The following is an 18757-nucleotide window of genomic DNA, read 5'->3' as shown; positions in this document are numbered from 1 at the left end:
ACAGAGTGAGTGAGCAGGGGAGGGGCAGAGGGAGAGAGAATCTTAAGCAGGCTCCATGAGCAGCACGGAGCCCGATGCAGGGGCTCGATCCCACAACCCTGAGATCATGACCTGAGCCGAAATCAAGAGTCAGATGCTTAATGGACTAAGCCACCTAGGCACCCCAGAAATTTTTTACTTTAGTAAGAGCATTTGGGATAAGAAATGAAGTAAACTAGAATATTACCATTTGCATCCTTAATGAAATAATGAATGTAGCCTTTGATCATTAATGGTCAGTAAAACCATCAGGTAAAAAGCTGATAGGGAACTTTACACTGGATGGACCAGGGTGGCAACATCTGAAGCCACCTGATCAATCTTATCACAAAAAGACAAGTAGACAGTTGGTGCCACCCAATGTGATGTTATAGGAAATGTACATCACCACCTATGAAATATTCTTGCCATGAGTTCAGTCCTGAATCTGATCAAGTCTGTAAATCTCACTACCAGTTCATTTCAAATATAGTAGTCAGGGGATGTGTTAAACTTAAAAGAATATACCAGAATGTGGGAAATTCTACAGAGCTAACAACCTACCTTCTTAAGCACACTGGGGGTTGGGGGAGAATCCACAGAGGGGATTCTAAATTAAGAGAAGATGAGACATATCCAAATGTAATACACAAATTATTTGGAAACTAGAGCTCAAACAAAACAATTATTAAAAAAAAAATCTGTAGGGCACTTGGGTGGCTCAGTTGGTTAAGTGTCTGACTTCGGCTCAGGTCATGATCTCACAACTCATGAGTTTGAGCCCCACTTCCGGCTCTGTGCTGACAGCTCAGAGCCTAGAGCCTGCTTCGATGTCTGTGTCTCCCTCTAAGCCCCTTCCCTGCTCATGCTCAGTATCTCTCTGTCTCTCAAAAATAAATATCAAACATTTTTTTTAATTTAAAAATTAAAAAATTAAAAGTTAAAAAAATAAAAATAAAATAATCAGTGAGCAGGAAATTTGAACACCGGCTCTCTGATATTTGGGAGTCATTGTTAATTTTTTTGTTGTTACTAGCAATGTAGTTTTGTTTTTAAGTGACTGCCTATCTTTTAGATACATGCTTACATAGACCTATGGCTGAAACAATAGTCTGTGATTTGTTTCCAAATGACCAGAAGGGAGAAGGAGAGAAACAGTATTAATTAAAATAGGACCGTCACACACTAACTGTTGACACTCTGTGATAGCACGCTAAGACTTTCTTATATTATTTTTACTATTTTTGTTTATGTTTGAAATTTTTCTGTAACGAAAGCTTTGGGATTCTTCTAAGCAGAAATCCAAAAGGGCCTCTCTTGTGCTTCCCAGGATATTGCTTTTAAATGAAAAGATACAAGCTCTTAAGATGTTTTCTTTGCTGGTGTGGGGACTACAGTCAAGACAATTGTCCCCTATGTGGCACGTACCTAGAGGCAATCATGTGAGTCCTTTCTTCCCTTGAGGACAGGCCTGGATCTACCAGATCTGGGAAGATGTAAGGGGGCGGGGAGGGACATGGTGGAAAGAACAGGGCTCTGTAGATAATCCTGGTATCAAACCCACATCTTTGCCAAGAGCTGTTTAATTTCCCTGAGCCTCTGGGAGAGGGGGACAGACCTCACCTCCCTCATGATGCTTCTTGTGAGCATCACAAGAGCGAAAACATGACCTAGCCCAGAGCCCACACTGAGGAAACGGACACTCCAGTACTTACTCATCCATTAATTCACAAAACGTCTACGAATGTAACTCTGGGTCAGACTCTAGGGTAGGTGCGAGAGATATAAAGACACAGAAAACGTGGCACCTGCCTTGAAGGAAAACAGGAAAGCAGATTATTGATTACAGTGGGAAGAGCAATGTACTTATAGTTCTGAGAGGATAAAATTTTATGATCTAGTATTCTCTATCCAGCAACATTATCAATTATGAAGGTGAAACAGACACATTTTCATAGGGTTTACTAACCATACACTATATATGCAAAAAAAAAAAAAAATCAAAATCACTCAAGCAAAAGGAAATTGCTTCTCTCAAAAAGATCTACACAAAAAAGCCTGGGATATTTAGAAGATTCTTGGTTGGGCAGCAAAGTTTTATGACACAGCAATACACTTTCTTCCCCGTGGGCCGTGCTGCAACATTTTTCCTTCAGAGAATTGCATTTACATAATCATAATATAAACAGGACGTATGGGGGTGCCTGGGTGGCTCAGTCGGTTAAGCGGCCGACTTCGGCTCAGGTCACGATCTCGCGGTCCGTGAGTTCGAGCCCCGCGTCGGGCTCTGTGCTGACAGCTCAGAGCCTGGAGCCTGTTTCGGATTCTGTGTCTCCCTCTCTCTCTGCCCCTCCCATGTTCATGCTCTGTCTCTCTCTGTCTCAAAAATAAATAAACGTTAAAAAAAAAAAAATTTTTTTTTAAATAAAAATAAAAAACAGGACGCATGCCTGTTGCCATCTCTTAAAATCCACTTCTCAAAAGAGCACAAAAGTAGAGACACAAAAAAGTAGTGAACAGTATAAATAATATAACGAACCCTGGGGACAAGAGAAGCAGAGAGATGGAAGGTAATATGCACGCGCTAAATTTGTCTTTTATAGAACTGACCAAGGTATATTGGTCAAAGTTGGTAAGAGAGGTGGAGCGGAAACCACCGAAAGAAAAGGGAAAAGGGGCATCTGGATGGCTCCATCAGTGAAGCGTCCAACTCTTGATCTCAGCTCAGGTCACGATCTTACAGTTCGTGAATGGGAGCCCTTCGTCAGGCTCAGTGGTGACACTACAAAGCCTGCTTGGGATTCTCTTTGTCTCCCTCTCTATGCCCCTCCCCCACGCTGGCTCTCTCTCTCTCTCTCTCTCTCTCTCTCTTTCTCTCTCTCAAAATAAAGAAATAAACTAAAGGGGCGCCTGGGTGGCTCAGTCGGTTGGGCGGCCGACTTCGGCTCAGGTCATGATCTCGCGGTCCGTGAGGGCTGTGAGTTGGAGCCCTGCGTCGGGCTCTGTGCTGACAGCTCAGAGCCTGGAGCCTGTTTCGGATTCTGTGTCTCCCTCTCTCTGACCCTCCCCCGTTCATGCTCTGTCTCTCTCTCAAAAATAAATAAATGTTATAAAAAAAATTAAAAAAAAAAAGAAATAAACTAAAAAAAGAGAAAGAAAGAAAATGAAGAGTAGCAGGCACTGGGAAGAAGAGGCGGGGAGGGAGGAGCAAAGATTCTCCCTTCTTGCATTTTACATACTCCTGTCCTAGGCAAATCTTTAAAGATTATGTGCGTTTATCATTTCAATGGTTTAAAAAGTGTCACGGGAAACATCTTCTCTGCTCAAACGTACCCAACCCACAGGCTCGACACTGAATCTGCCGACACCCGCCCTTCCCAAATACAGGAAGGGTTGCGAGGTGGCTACCCGAGAAAACTTCAGGAGCCCTTTCAGGAAGTGTAAGGTCTATCCAAGGGAACATGCAAACTGGGGAAACGTCATTTGGACGTCACGTCTGTTCCTATAGTACAGAACCCAGAAGCAGACAAGAAGGAAAACAACGGCATCTCCTCCAGGAGAAGCAGCAGCAGTTAAAGCTGAACGGAAGGAACTAGTGGTTGCCAGAGGGGTGTGGGGGCGGGCGGGGGGGGGGGGGGGGGGATGGGAGAAATAGGGGAAAGGGATTAAGGGGTGCGATTTTCTAGTTACAAACCAGTCACGGGGGTGTAAGGCACAGTGAAGGGAATACAGATAACAGCACTGTAATAACGCTGTATGGTGACTACACTTATCATGATGAGCACTGAGTCATGTATACAGTCATGTACTGAATCACTGTATTGTGCACTGGAGACTAATATAATATCATATGGCAACTACACTTCCATTTTTTTTAATGTTTATTTTTTTGAGAGAGAGACGGAGCATGAGTGGGGGAGGAGCAGAGAGAGAGAGAGAGAGGGAGGGAGACACAGAATCCAAAGCAGGCTCCAAGCTCCGAGCTGCCAGCACAGAGCTTGGTGTGGGGTTTGAACCCACGAACCACGAGATCATGACCTGAGCCGAAGTTGGATGCTTAACCTACTAAGCCACGCAGGTGCCCCTACTTCCATTTTTTTTTTTTTATTTAAAAAAAAAAAGAAGAAGAAGAAGCTGAACAAAGATCTCTGCCATGGACCAATGAAGCCAGGGCAAAAAAAAGAAGCAAGAGATGGTCAACAAGGAGCTTGCAAATGCACTCCCCAGTCTCTGAGAGTGAGCTGCCACCAGGGTAAAATGGGTGGCGCTCGGCTACAGAGACATTCTGAGACAGTGGGAGGGGTGCGGGGGGCCTGAAGGTGAGAGGCCACCCCTCTAAGTCACAGAAGCGGGAAAGCAATGAACGTGTAAGCAAAGGACCAAGACACAGAGGACAAAAAGGGCTGAGTCCCAGTCGGATGCACCACGGGCTAGTGGTTTCTGATCATCCTGAATCACAGGGAGAAGAGCTTCTGAGAAACTCTAGAGTAGGTACAGGCAGCAGGGAGGAGGTTAAAAGGCAGTGCCCACTGAAATGGTCAAGGATCTTTTCTGCATTTGCTGCACCGTCGTTTACGATTTCATTGTAGTAAAAGGCATTCGTAGGTCTGCTTGTGACACTGGTTCACCCAATCTGGTCTTTATTATATGCTCCTTATCTAAAACTTCTCCAACCAGGGGCATTTTCAGCACTCTGATTCACAGGTTGAGAAGAAACTACTTGGTCCCTGAGGAGAAAGTCAAAGGGTCTCTAAAGCGTGCATCCATTTCTTCTTCGCATTGTACATAGTAAATACATCTGGAATTTAAGAGCCAAATGGACTTTAACAAAATGCCTCTTTTTTTTTTAATTTTTTTTTTTTTTTCAACGTTTTTTTATTTATTTTTGGGACAGAGAGAGACAGAGCATGAACGGGGGAGGGGCAGAGAGAGAGGGAGACACAGAATCGGAAACAGGCTCCAGGCTCCGAGCCATCGGCCCAGAGCCCGACGCGGGGCTCGAACTCACGGGCCGCGAGATCGTGACCTGGCTGAAGTCGGACGCTTAACCGACTGCGCCACCCAGGCGCCCCACAAAATGCCTCTTTTAAGATGAGAAGACAGAGGCAGATACTGGGCTCTGGATGGGTATTTACTGAAGGGAAGAGCGAACGATGTCATTTCCAAGGTAACAGCAGAGCCTGAACTAGAACCCTTGTCTGCTAGCTGCCTGGGGAGTCAGCCGCCTCACCCCTCCATGGCCTCGCCCCTCCATGGCCTCGCCCCTCCATGGCCTCGCTTCTCCATGGCTTCTGCTGTCTCCAGGGCATTTTTCAGTAGGAAGAGAGAAAACACCTGCCCCACATTTATAAGTAAATGTGCAAGCAGTCTGACAAAGCAATGGGTCCTGGAATACAGTCAGGTTAATCAGAATTCTTGGTCTCTAAAGGGCAGCCCCTCCTTTTCCCTACTGTAATAAGCTCATTTGGTCACTTGGAGAAAGCCCTAACTTTTGACGACAATCATGTGGAATCTGAAAACCGTAACTCTGATGTATGCTTTAGCGTTTCTTACATAAGCAGGAATTCCCAGGAGCTACTACATTGTCAAGGAAGGCCGCAGTGGAGTCTCACAGACAGAAAAGACTAGAAGGAAGAGACGAGCCAAAGGGTTTTTCCCACCAGGTGAAAAATGCCAAATTGCAAATAATCTGTAGATAAGACCGACCCAAATCTCGAAAGGGCAAGGTGGCTTTGAGGACAAAGTGGCTTTGAGGACAAAGTGGCTTTGGAAAACCTTTTTCTCTAATTACAGAACATTCGTGATAAAGTGAGAATGGTAACAGCACCTGCCTTTCAGGAATCTTTCGAGCATCAGTGTTTATTTATGGGGACTAAATACCTATTAGGGAGATTTTAAGTGTCTAAGTATCTACTGTAAAGAAGGATTCTTCAAACACCGTGCTAACCTGTATTTATTTATTCAGATTTCATGCCGCCCAACCAAATCTCTCCCTCAAGCAAATTTATGTCCGGTCCAGTTTCCCAGAATCTCAGCCCTAGTTTTGTCCAGTTATCAACCTAAACTTCTTGAATATTCTGGACACTGAATCTCTCACCGGAAAGAAAAGAAGCATGTGCCTTACCAATGCAAGCAGCCGGAGAAACTAATGTCCATTTCTATCAGCACTGCTAATAGCCCCCAGGAGAAGCTCGGCAGTGGAGACAGCGCTCCCAGGGTCTCAGAGTCCACTCGCTAAGGCTGAGAGAAGTGAGGCACGCAGCTGCGGGGGTCCTTCCTCTCGACCATAAGGGCCCCCACAATCTTAACTGTACCTCTAACTAGGAAGGCCTGAATTTTTGTGAGTATACGTATGCCATTTTTGTCATGTTTTAGACCCTTATTTTCTTTAAAAGTATTAACTGTTTAAAAAAAAAAAAAAAAAAAAAAAAGGAAGGGGGCACCTGGGTGGCTTAGTCGGTTAAGCATTCGACTCTCGGTTTTGGCTCAGGTCATGATCTCACGGTTCATGGGACCGGGCCCCCGGGTCACACTCTGTGCTGACAGCATGGAGCCATTTTGGGATGTTCCCTCTCTCCCTCTCTCTGTCCCACCCTTGCTTGTGCTCTTTCTGTCTCTCTCAAAAAGAAATAAACTGAAAAAAAAAAAAAATCTTTTCCTTAAAAAAAAAAAAAACCAACTCTGAAATAAACATCTTAGACCTGTGCATTTTATTATATGTTAATTATATCTCAATTTTTAAAATCTCTAAACAACCACTTAAAATGCATGAAGGATCAGGGGGCCTGGGTAGCTCAGTTGGTTGAGCATCTGGCTCTCAATTTCAAGTTGGGTCATGATCCCAAGGTTGTGGGATCGAGCCCAGCTTTGGGCTCCGCACTGGGCATGGAGGCTGCTTAAGATTCCCTCCCTCTCTCCCTCTGCCCCTTAGCCCCACTTGCATGCTTTCTCTCTCTCTCTCTCTCTCTCTCTTTCTCTGCCCCTCCCCCTTGCTCGCACACGCTCTTAAAAAATAAAAAAGAAAGAAACAAAAAGAAAAAAGACATGGAGGGCAATCCAAAATATTAACAGTGATTGTTTCTGGGTGGTGGGATTATGGCTCATACTTTCTTCTTTAAGTTCACACTTTTCTAATCTTCATCGTTTTCTGTAATGAACTTTCCCTCCTGGTTTTCTACACCTGTATTTTGTCCTTCTACTAAGAGACAGCATGTGACCAGCCTATATCTTCTGAAGGAAGGGTTATGGGTCATGAGGGGTAGTAAGTCAAGTTCTCTTTCCATGGGATCTGCAAGGAGGCCGGACACTCAGGCAGGGGCATGATGGTGGACCGGGGGGAGGAAGGGGGCATAGACTGGACACGGAAGGGTTTAGCTCTGATCCTGGTTCTCTCACTGGACTGGCGGGCAGGTCAGAGAGCCCCAGCTGCCGCACCCTCAATTGGGAAGAACACGTATCCGGTCTGCCTCAGTGGGGCTGTGTGAGTGTTAAGCACAGGAGCTGGGTCTACACGGCACAGAAGGAATGAAGGTAGCAATAACTTCTGATATGACGTGGAGAGTTAGAAAACACTCTTTCTCACAAGTCAGAATTATGACTTCTAGTCCTGTGAGAACAAGAAAAGCCGTTGCTAGAACAACTCTGCCCGTTTAAATCAAGCACCGAGAACTCTTACCTATTGGCGTGGTGATAGTGATTCTGCAGAGCATAGGATATGCACTGAGTGTTTAACCGCTTTCTCTCAACCTCCTTCCAACTATCTTCTGTCCACTTTCTCTTGATCTGCTTCTCCTCGTGTTTTTTTCCCACGTAGTCAGCATAGGTCTGGATCCGATAGCTTTCCGCGTATTTGCTGGTATTGACGGCTACGAGGAAAATTTAAAAAAATCCATGTAAAAATGTCTGGCCTTGCCCTGGAGATGCCACTTTCAAAAGGTGGCCAGAGGTAGTAAAAGAAACCAGGGATTCAGGTCTGAGTTCTGACCCCAGCTGTACCATTTAGAAGCCAGGTGGCCTCGGGAAAGTCCCACAGGCTCTTCAAATCTGTTTTCTCATTGGGAGAAAAGACAGCCGTCGTACCCCAATCTTTGTGATGCTGTGCAAGTGCTCTGTAAACTGTAAAGAACCATTATGAGATAAGTAAAGCACATTTGCAGGTAACATTACTGGCTTGAAAATTACTCATTTTCAGAGTAAGAAAATGGGAGAAAAAAAAACCCACTAAGGGAAAACTGTAAACTCCTCCTTGTTAGAAAATGAAAATGAAAATGAAAGCAATATTGACAGCAGAGCCGAGGCCACCGTGTCCAATATGGAAGGTCTACCCCATGTCTGTGCCCAGTGCCTTCCATACGAGATGTCTAACCTCACAACACATTCGCAAGCGAGGCACAGACGTTGGGTGGCTGCCACAGGCCACACGGCGGGCTGGTGGCAGCGCTGGGAAGCAACACCAGGCTGCCTGGACCCGAAGGCCAGGGCCCTTCTTGTCACTCTGCACGTCGCTTTCAACTGTGCAAATTCAAGATATCCCCACAAGCACGCCTCTCCTCCTTCCACACCGAAAGACTGCTAATTCTCTGCAATGTGGCTCTGGCTGGCGGGAGAGCTTGGAAGCTGGAGCTCATTCCCTCCTTAGTGCTGACATTTCACTAAGGCCAGGTCAGTTTTCTTACAGTCTTCGCTGCCTGCTCTTCAGAGGCTGGTGGACAGAACGCTCTGGGAGCGTGGGACCGACGACCCGGGGAAGACCTGTTGGTGGCCGGGCGGCCATTTTGCTGGTTCTGGCTTCTGCAGCTTGCGCATAGACTCTCCGAGCCCACGGTCACCACCAACAGTGACTGCCCACAGTGGCGGCGAGACGGCGAGAGCCTGGCCATGCCGGCAGGGGCCGTTAAGGGCAGACCTTCTACCTGGACAGCTGCAAAAGCACCATGATGTCTACAAGAGGGTCCGTGTCCCCACTCCTGGCAACATCCTGGGTGCGCAGTAGTTCTCACTAAATACCACACAAACAAATGCACAGAAGTGACAAGTACGCACGGCCCGTGAGCACATCAGAACCAGACAGGGGACTCCAGGACATCGGGGACCTTAAATCAGAGGGAAAGACAACTGTATGAGAGGCAGAGGCTCCACATATCTGACACCTAACGCTTCTCACCTTCGCTCTAAGTGGGCCAGATTTGCCTAAAACTTCTAAGCACAGCAGTGGTTTACAGAATGTCATGCCCTAAATGTTTAGCCACCTGAAGAGCAAAACATAACAACAAAACAAGAAAGAAAGAAAAAAAAAAACCAACTCCGCTCTTGAAGAAAAACACGTATTTTTACTAAGAAGTTTGCTGTAACTTTTCAAATAATCACTCTAGAGTTAAAGAGGAAAAAAGGTGGGAGGGGGGACCCTCAGAGTATTACAGAACTTCCCTATTACAGCGAGTCTCCCAGAGAAGGAGAGTGAGTTGCTGAGATGTGTGCTCAAGGCGGCGTGCCCTGACTCACTCGCAAGAAGATAAACAGAAGAAGCATCCAGTTCTGGAGACGCACTACCGGCCAAAGTCACTCCGAGCACAGAACCACAGAAAATGGGATCCTTTCTTGAAAATCTTACTCCTTGGGACAGCTACTTCTGCTGCTTTCAGCGGACCGCATTTCTGACTTTCTCCGCTCACTTAACCACCCGACCATTTATACATCCAATACACATCAACCACCCATGCTTCCCACATGGCCACTGCTCGCTGTCCCGGGGACCGTGTCAGATGTTCGGGAGAACGAGACACAATTTCCACTCTCTGAAGCTTATCCTGTCACATGCAAACATCACGTGGAGGGGATTTCACTGGAAGCGTAAGACCACCTTACTGACACGGGTTAAACTTTCAGTGTGATCTATGATGAGAACCCAAAGATTCTACCATCACTGTTCGGTCCTGATAGTCAGCCAATGAGCAGCTCCCGAATTACCCTGTCTTAAGTTCTATTCCTTCTTCCAGCAGGTTTATTTTGCGAGCATGCCCCAAAGGGATGACATCTGCAATGATTCCTCTCTCGAGTTTCATTTGGACTCCCAAGTAAAAGAGTAGGCTTGAGTCAATATTCCCCATGAAAGCAAAGGTGATGATAGGGTCATAAAGGAGCCAAGATGATCTATTTAACAGTATCTGGTCGTTTCCAATAATCCAGCGCGCAGCCCCACGGACAAATGTTACAAACAAGCCCCTGACCACGGTGGGGAATTTATCCGAGAACATGTGGAATGGGGATCACTTAAAAGGGGAAACAAATAACAAGCCACTTTTCACCGCTGGCCTTCACATGGCAGTCATTTACCAGCATTCCTTCACGTCCCAGCAGCTCCAGAGCTCGCGGCCTTTCATCTGGAAGCCAAGCTCTGGCTCACAGCCACCCCTCCTCGAACGGATGAATCAGCAAAATGAATTGGCTGTCAGCTGTGTCCTCCAGTGGTTCCAGCTCGCCTGTCAGCAGCAGCATGTAGCGAGCCGCGCGGTAATACTAACCTTTTCCAAATTTGTCAGGGAAACGATTCAAGGCCACCTTTTGGTGGTGCCACTTGGTTAGAGCCTCTGGGGAAGCGCGCATGCCGACGGCCCTCCCCACCTCCTTGGAGGGGAGCCAGGGCAGCCCCCCTCACACACACACACCCCCCCCGCCCCGCCCACCACAGCTTCCCTGAGCCAGGGCCACTCATCTCCTGACACCCGGCACGCATTACAGCATTTCATCTTCACGGGGGCCCCGCAGGGAAGGGATGCTCTAGTCACCACCCAGGGACAGAGACTGACATCAGGGAAGCCAGGCTGCTGGCCTAAGGTCTTGTAGGCAAGTGACAAAGCTGGTGTGGAACCAAAACAGGACATTTTTAGGTGATACCACCATGTGTCTGCCATATATTTGTATGTACTTATGTGGTTATTTAGATTGATGGTTGTCTTCTAAAATGCTTCCTTTACTAGGGGTTTTAAAGAATGTTTAGATTTTTCCCTAAAAATTTAAGAACTTTCTATTACTGTCACGCAAAGCCTCTCCAACTAAGTTGGTGGACACGTTAAGATTATGGATCAGGTGACTTAAGATATAGATTCCTTCCTAACTTGATCTATAGACTTAATTCCACATTTTAATAAAAGATCAAAAAAATTAAAAATGAAATTAAAAACAAATATCAATAGAAAACAGAACAGGGTTAGTCAGGGACTGGGGGAGAAGGTGAAGTACAAAGGAGAGGAGGAGATTTTGGGGGGCGATGGAACAGTCTTATATCTTGATTGCGGTGGTGGTTACAGGGCTATATGCATTTGCTGAAACACAGAGCTGCGCAACAAAGAGGGTATTTTTACTCTACAAAAATTATACCCCAATTATTCTGTGGAATTGGAAAGGTTGATTCCAAAAGTTAAACAGAAGAACAAATGGGCCAACAATGGCCCAGACATTTCTGAAGAAGAATAAGGAAGGGGGACTTGCCTTGCTAGCTATAAAAGCTTCCTTTAAGCCAAAGTAATTAAGATGGTGTATAAATGGTACAGAGATCAACAAACTGACCAAGGGTACAGAAGAGCCTAGAAACAGACTGATGCATCTTTGAAACTTTGATTTTTGACAGAGACAGCATGACAGAAAATGTGGGAAAGGAAAAGTTGGAAAAATTGTTTATCCATAGGAAAAAAAAATGAAATTGGATTCTTAGTCACATCACGCTGAAAAATCAACTCCAGATGGATGAAGAAATGAAATGTCAAAAGCAAACTTTGAAAACTTGAAAAGAAAATATAAGTGCATATCTTTTCTGAGCTTGAAGTAGGAAAGAATTTATGAAGACACAAATAACGTTAAGCATTAAAATAGGTCAGTTAGTAGGACTACATTAAATAAAACCTGTCCATCAGCAGACACTTTAGAGAGCAAAGCCAATCCACAAACCGGGAGATGTTGGTAATGCGTGGAACTGGTGAAGGTTTAGCACCAGAATACATAAAAACACCTACAAATCAGAAAGAAAACACCCAACACAAAAATGGGCAAAAGACATGAAAAGCATGCACAGTCATTTCACAGAAAAGGAAGCACAGAAAGCCAATAATCATATAAAGAGATGCTCAAGCTCAGGCAAAGTCAATTATGAGCACAGTAAGATCTCACTTTGTGCCTGTTTTGTTGGCAAAAACAGAAAAGACTAAGAGCAATGATGAGGAAGATGTGGATCAATAGGATCTCCACTGGTAACACAGCTATGGAAGACAATTTAACATTCTCATTTGAAGTGGACCATGATGCACATACCCTATGACCCAACAATTCCACTCCTAAATATAAAATACTACATATTACAAGGTAAATACAAGAATTCTCTTTTTTAAAGAACACACTGGTTATTAACAGCTGGGGGGCAGCAAGGGAAAGAGGAAGGAAGGAAGGAAGGAAGGAAGGAAGGAAGGAAGGAAGGAAGGAAGGAAGGAAGGAAGGAAGGAAGGAAGGAAGGCGCGCGCAATCCAAATGTCCATCAGCAGGTGAATGGACAAATTGTGGTATATTCCCACAATGCAATACTATGTATCAGTAAACACAAATGAACTACAACAACATACAATAAAATGGATGGATCTTAGGGATGTAATAGTGAATGAAAAATTCAAGTCCTAGAAGTTCATTTGCAGAAGGACACCCTTTTTATTGCGTTCTAAAACAAAAATCAAACAAACAAAAAATATATCCCAGGAGGTGTACGGGTGTGTGTGTGTGTGTGTGTGTGTGTGTGTGTGTGAGTGAGAGAGAGACAGAAACAAAGACAGAGACAGTCAGAGAGACAGAGAACAAAACAGCAAGAAAATGATCAACACAGCTTTCAGGAGAGCGGTTGTCCCCGGCAGGGAACCAGAAGGATGGGACCGGGAGGAACAACAGAAAGATGTAATTTATTAGCAGTAGTTTAGGTCCCTGGTTGAGTGGCAGTTTCACAGATGTTCCTTACATCTGAAACAAACAAATTCTTCAGGTTTTCTGTAGTTTACTCTGTCTAAGTACTAAGGGCCGTTTCTAGGACAGATGCTCCAAGTTGGAAGGTGTCTCAAAGACAAGGTGAGAGTCTCTCCAGGCTCAATGTCCTCGGTGACATGGCGGTGCGGCATCTCCAAACTTCCTCAGGAAGCCAGGCACATCAGTGCCACCTGGCCACCTGACAGCTGAGGTCAGTGAGGTGTACCATCAGCCCTGCGTGTGGCGTCTGCAACGGCCATCCGCAGCGGACATTAAGTTCTCAATGTCTCACGCTTCATTCTTACTAGTCTAATCGCTCCGGGAAGGAGAAATTTACTGGATGCTCCCTCCGCCAGGCATGGGGAATCCTGTGAGTGTTATCTTGACTACACAAGTGAAGAAAGTGAGGCTCAGACCAAGGGACTAGCCCAAGGACCTGAAGTGCTTGGGTTAGGATCCAAACCAAAGCCTACATTCTTTTCATGACACCATGTGCGTTGCAAGGGTCCCAGATGGGGTCATTCAGGGTTAATGCAGGCATCTACCTCTATCTTTGAAGAGAATCAAGAGTCTGTCTCTCCACAGCAGTTCTGTGTACCTGACAGAGAAGCCTGATAAGCCAGTACGTTCACCCACCAGCTGAAGACGCTCTGCAGACGCAGCCCGACTTCCTGGGCATCAGCGTGTGCTTTAACCGTCATGCCTGCCTACGTCAGACACTGGAAGACATCCTCTCCTTCCTCCTCCCACGACCGCAGCTCAGGGCCCTGCACCACGGTGCTGTCATTTTGGGTTGTCACCCCACACCAGGGTGACGCCAAATGTTGTTTTGTGTTTGCTCGTTTATCTAAATATGAACGTGGTAAACACGAGTTTTCTCACGTTCCACCTGATTTTGACCAGGCTGGGTTTACAACAGCTTGACCATCTCTCCCTGTTTACCAGACAGAGCATGGCAGCTGTTCTCTTGGATTCTACTGGAACCCAAACTTTAAAGTCTTTAGAGAAAGGAGTTCAAAACAAAACACCAACACTCGACCCTAATGGTCACTCTGAACATCTTCCTGTGTTTGTGAGTGGACATCCCCTCCATCGATCAGAGAGAGCAGGCCCAGCCCGAGGCCAGGGCAGGAATGGGGGACCGAACACAGGTACGCTGCTGTCTGAACAGGTGACGGCGGTGAGCTGGCCAGCCTGGACAGCGGCGGCCTCTGGTTTACCCTCTGCTGTCCCTCCTTCCCCTCCAGAGCCAGGCCCTTCTCGAGTGTTGCTGAGAAAGTGCCAGTGTGCTAGGGTGCCGTCCAGGCCGTCAGCAGCAGCCTCGCGTGGCCGGCTGCCGGCCTCGATGCCCGCTCTTTCCTCACTCTTACCCGACGGGCCCGGGTGCTCTCTGAGGGCAGGGCCTGTGCCCTAGCCATGTTTTTGGCAACTGGGTTCCACCACGGTTCTTTGACAGGAGGTGAATCTAAGACTGTGGCAGGAGAGGGGCGGGAAGAAGCACAGCTTTTATACTTGTTGGCAGCCTGTGTCCACCCGAGAGGGAAAATGCAGAACCTCTTCAGTTAAGAAGTCCATGCTGAAGCCCGAGCTGGTGTACAAGAGCCCTGGATTGCAAGCGAGGCGCTGGCTCCGGCTCTCAAGATGGGCTTCCCAGGGCAGTGACAATCGGTGCACGTTGCCCCGCCTGAACCTCACAGCGACACTGGGAAAGCAAGGCATGAGCACTGCTGACAGCTGAGACTGGGGAAGCCTTAGTTACCGGGTGAAGACTCAAGACCCCCAATTCCTGGTTCCTTGTTCTTCCTTCCATGCAGTGGGCACTTCTCCAACAGACGGTATTATCTTTTAAGGATTTTATTTTATTTTTTAAAGGAATCTCTACACTCAAAGTGGGGCTCAAACTCACGACCCGAGATCAAGAGTTGCATGCTCTGGCGACTGGGCCAAATTATTTTTTCAAAGCGCTGAGGCTAAAAGAGTGAGACCTTGAATAGCCAAAGTAACACTGAAAAAGAAAACCAAAGCAGGAGGCATCACAATCCTGGACTTCAAGCTGTATTACAAAGCTGTAATTATCACGACAGTACAGTATTGGCATAAAAACGGACACTCAGATCAATGGAACAGAATAGAGAACCCAGAAATGGACCCACAAACGTATGGCCAACTAATCTTTGACAAAGCAGGAAAGAATATCCAATGGAAAAAAGATAGTCTCTTTAGCAAATGGTGCTGGGAAAACTGGACAGAGACATGCAGAAGAATGAACCTGGACCACGTTCTTACACCATACACAAAAATAAACTCAAAATGGATCAAAGACCTAAATGTGAGACAGGAAACCATCAAAACCCTAGAGGAGAAAACAGACAATAACACCTTTGACCTCAGTGGCAGCAATTTCTTGCTTGACACGTCTCTGAAGGCAAGGGAATTAAAAGTAAAAATGAACCATTGGAACCTCATCAAGATAAAAAGCTTCTGCACTGCAAAGGAAACAATTTAAACAAAACTGAAAGGCAACTGATGGAATGGATAAAAATATTTGCAAATGACATATAAGATAAAGGGTTAGTATCCAAAATCTATAAAGAGCTCACCAAACTCAACACCCGAAAAACAAATAATCCAGTGAAGAAATGGGCAGGAGACATGAATAGACACTTTTCCGAAGAAGACATCCAGATGGCCAACAGGCACATGAAAAGATGCTCAATGTCACTCCTCGTCAGGGAAATAGAAATCAAAACCACACTGAGATACCACCTCACACCAGTCACAGTGGCTAAAATCAACAACTCAAGAAACTACAGATGCCAGTGGTGTAGAGAAAGGGGAACCCTCTAGCACTGTTGGTGGGAATGCAAACTGGTGCGGCCGCTCTGGAAAACAGCATGGAGGTTCCGCAAAAAAACTAAAAATAGAACTACCCGACGACCCAGCAAATGTACTACTAGGAATTTACCCAAGGGATACAGGAGTGCTGATGCATAGGGGCACTTGTACCCCAATGTTTATAGCAGCACTCTCAACAACAGCCAAATTATGGAAAGAACTAAATGCCCATCAACTGATGAATAGATAAAGAAGATGTGGTTTACATACACAATGGAATGCCACTTGGCAATGAGAAAGAATGAAATCCTGCCATTTGCAGCAACGTGGATGGAACTGGAGGGTATTATGCTAAGTGGAATAAGTCAGGCAGAGAAAGACAGATACCATATGTTTTCACTACTCATTTGTGGAACTGGAGAAACTTAGCAGAAGACCATGGGAGAGGGGAAGGGGGAAAAATAGTTACACACAGAGAGTGGGGGAGGCAAACATAAGAGACTCTTCAATACAGAGAACAAACTGAGGGTTCAGGGGAGAGGGGGAAATGGGTGATGGGCACTGAGGAGGGCACTTGTTGGGATGAGCACTGGATGTTGTATTAAGCGATGAATCCTGGGAATCTACCCCTGAAACCAAGAACACACTGTACACACTGTTTGTTAGGTGACTTCACAAAAAATTATGTTAAAAAATAATAATAATTAATTAATAAAAGGGTGGAAACGAAAGCCCTCAAGGCCTGTGGAAGAGGACGCACAGAAATAACGAGGGAAGAGGCAGAGGGGACGTGATGCTGTCATCTCCGCTTCCCCGAGGTCCCCCACGGAGCGGCTGATACACAGGAGGTGCCCGGTAAGAGAAGGCGGCCGGGGACCAGGCTACAGAAATGTGAAGGCGGAGGGAGAGCTGAGCGCTACCGAGCCAGCTCAGGGCTCCTCACCGCCAGGGCAGGCAGCGCCCCTGCGTGCTGACAAGGCTGAGAGAAGGAAGTGCGTGTGACCCTGGCTCTGCCCCCTGCAGGCCGTGCCCGTGACCGTGTTCTCTCCACATCACCCCCTCCATTAAAGACAGACGGGCACTCACTCTGCCCACTGCTCCCACGCCTCATGTCACCTCCCAGCTCTCTAATTAAGGCCGAAGAAGTGGCAAGGAAAACCCACTCTGCAAAGTGCAGAAAGGCTGGCATGTAGATGGGATGACATTGACTTAAAACCTTAAAACCCCTCTGACTTAATTTTTTTTTTTTTAACGTTTATTTATTTTTGAGACAGAGAGAGACAGAGCATGAATGGGGGAGGGTCAGAGAGAGGGAGACACAGAATCTGAAACAGGCTCCAGGCTCTGAGCTGTCAGCACAGAGCCCAACATGGGGCTCGAACTCATGGACCGTGAAATCATGACCTGAGCTGAAGTCGGCCGCTTAACCGACTGAGCCACCCAGGCGCACCCCCCCCCGACTTATTTAAAAGAAGGCAACGAAGTGGCAAAACCATAGGTTCTGAGGCCACAGAGGCCTGGGTTCAAATCCTGCCTGAATCTTAACGTGCTACCTGGCTTCTTTTCTTTACCCATAAAATGGGCTTTCCTACTTACTTTATGAAGCGGCTAGAAGAGTGGACAGTGTGCATGCAAAGCTTTTAGCACAGGGCCTGGCACACAGTAGGTGCCTCGTTAGGGAGGCTACTGCTGTTAAATCACAAAACATGTAGTGCGGACAAAGAGAATGGCTCTGCGGCCCATATGGACGTTCTACAGCTGACACAGAATCAGCGAGCTGTAACTCACCACACCTTGGTGTGCCCGAGGCGAGCGTGGCCTGACATCCCTGAGTCCACACTAGCTCACGGGACACGCCGTCGTTTAGAACACGGATGCCATCTAGCAAAAGCTTTCCCGTGCAAAAGCATGGAAACCAAACGGAAAACGGGGGGACCAGTATACCAACCGTACTCGACAAGTGTAAAATCCAGAAGTCTGTAAGTATCATTTTTCAAAACCGTACTGAGGCCAAAACAAATCCAATCGTTTTCACTAACTCTATTGACAACACCACAGTCAGCTTTACATTCACCTCAATCATTCATTCACAAACACGGGCGCCGCGTGATGCGCTGGGCACCGGGGTGTGGCAGGAGAAATGGGACATTCTCCGCCCTGAAGAGGCCCACAATCTAGAGGAGAACAGGAAGGGAACAGATTGGTAGCAAACGCCAGGTAGGCAAGAATCCAGGCATGAGGATGTTCACATGAGGGGCAGGAGGGAAGGAGAGGGGAGGACCAACACCAACTGGCTAAAGGTAGACTTTGAGGGCGAGGGTGCTAGTTGGGCTCTAAGCCCCCCAGGCCTAGGCCTCCGCCAAGCGCCTTAGCATCCAATGAACGAGGTCACTAAGGAACACTGCTTCCATTAACCGGCCGGTGTTGCGTTTGTTCTTTTTCTTTTCGTAGTTCCTAGCTGAAAAGTCAACGAGAAATAAATAAAGCTCCCATTTACTGAGTATTTACTGTCTATAAGAACTATGTTAACGCTTTACAAACAAATGTACTTAGTTCTCACTTGGTCACTTCTTTGTGCATCCATTAGTTTATGAATACAGACACTGATGTATTAAATTCTCATTTGTTCATTCATCCATCTATCCATTCATTCAGGAACAAACGTGCTATCCTCTAAGCCTCAGCAACCGGGGCTATGAGGGTGGGTCAGAGACACAGGCCCTGTGTTCGCCGGGAGACAGACTGTGAACAGAGCGCCACACGTGTGCGGAGGGATGGAAATGGAGAGGCGCTCTGGGGGCCCCACAGGGAGCTGGTCAGGCCCAGGATGCGGGGACGGTTCCCTAAGGAAAAGACATTGGGCTCTTTCCTGAGACTGGAATGTTGGGAGGCTACTTGGGGGTGGGAA

General features: G+C 46.6%; 1 protein-coding gene across 4 annotated transcripts in view; it reads right to left on the bottom strand.

The window, feature by feature from the left end:
• The window catches only part of PARN (poly(A)-specific ribonuclease), a 166839-nt gene that overhangs the window by 34880 nt on the left and 113202 nt on the right, over window positions 1–18757 (bottom strand). For all 4 annotated transcript variants that reach the window (XM_058711541.1, XM_058711544.1, XM_058711542.1 and 1 more), the window contains one exon: window positions 7694–7883. In XM_058711541.1, coding sequence (XP_058567524.1) covers window positions 7694–7883 — 190 coding nt within the window. The remainder of the gene's footprint in view (window positions 1–7693; window positions 7884–18757) is intronic.

Source organism: Neofelis nebulosa, chromosome 18, assembly GCF_028018385.1.
Source record: "Neofelis nebulosa isolate mNeoNeb1 chromosome 18, mNeoNeb1.pri, whole genome shotgun sequence".
Lineage (NCBI taxonomy): Eukaryota > Metazoa > Chordata > Mammalia > Carnivora > Felidae > Neofelis > Neofelis nebulosa.
The sequence above is the reverse complement of the archived record's forward strand: the minus strand, read 5'-3'. Positions and strand labels throughout refer to the sequence as shown.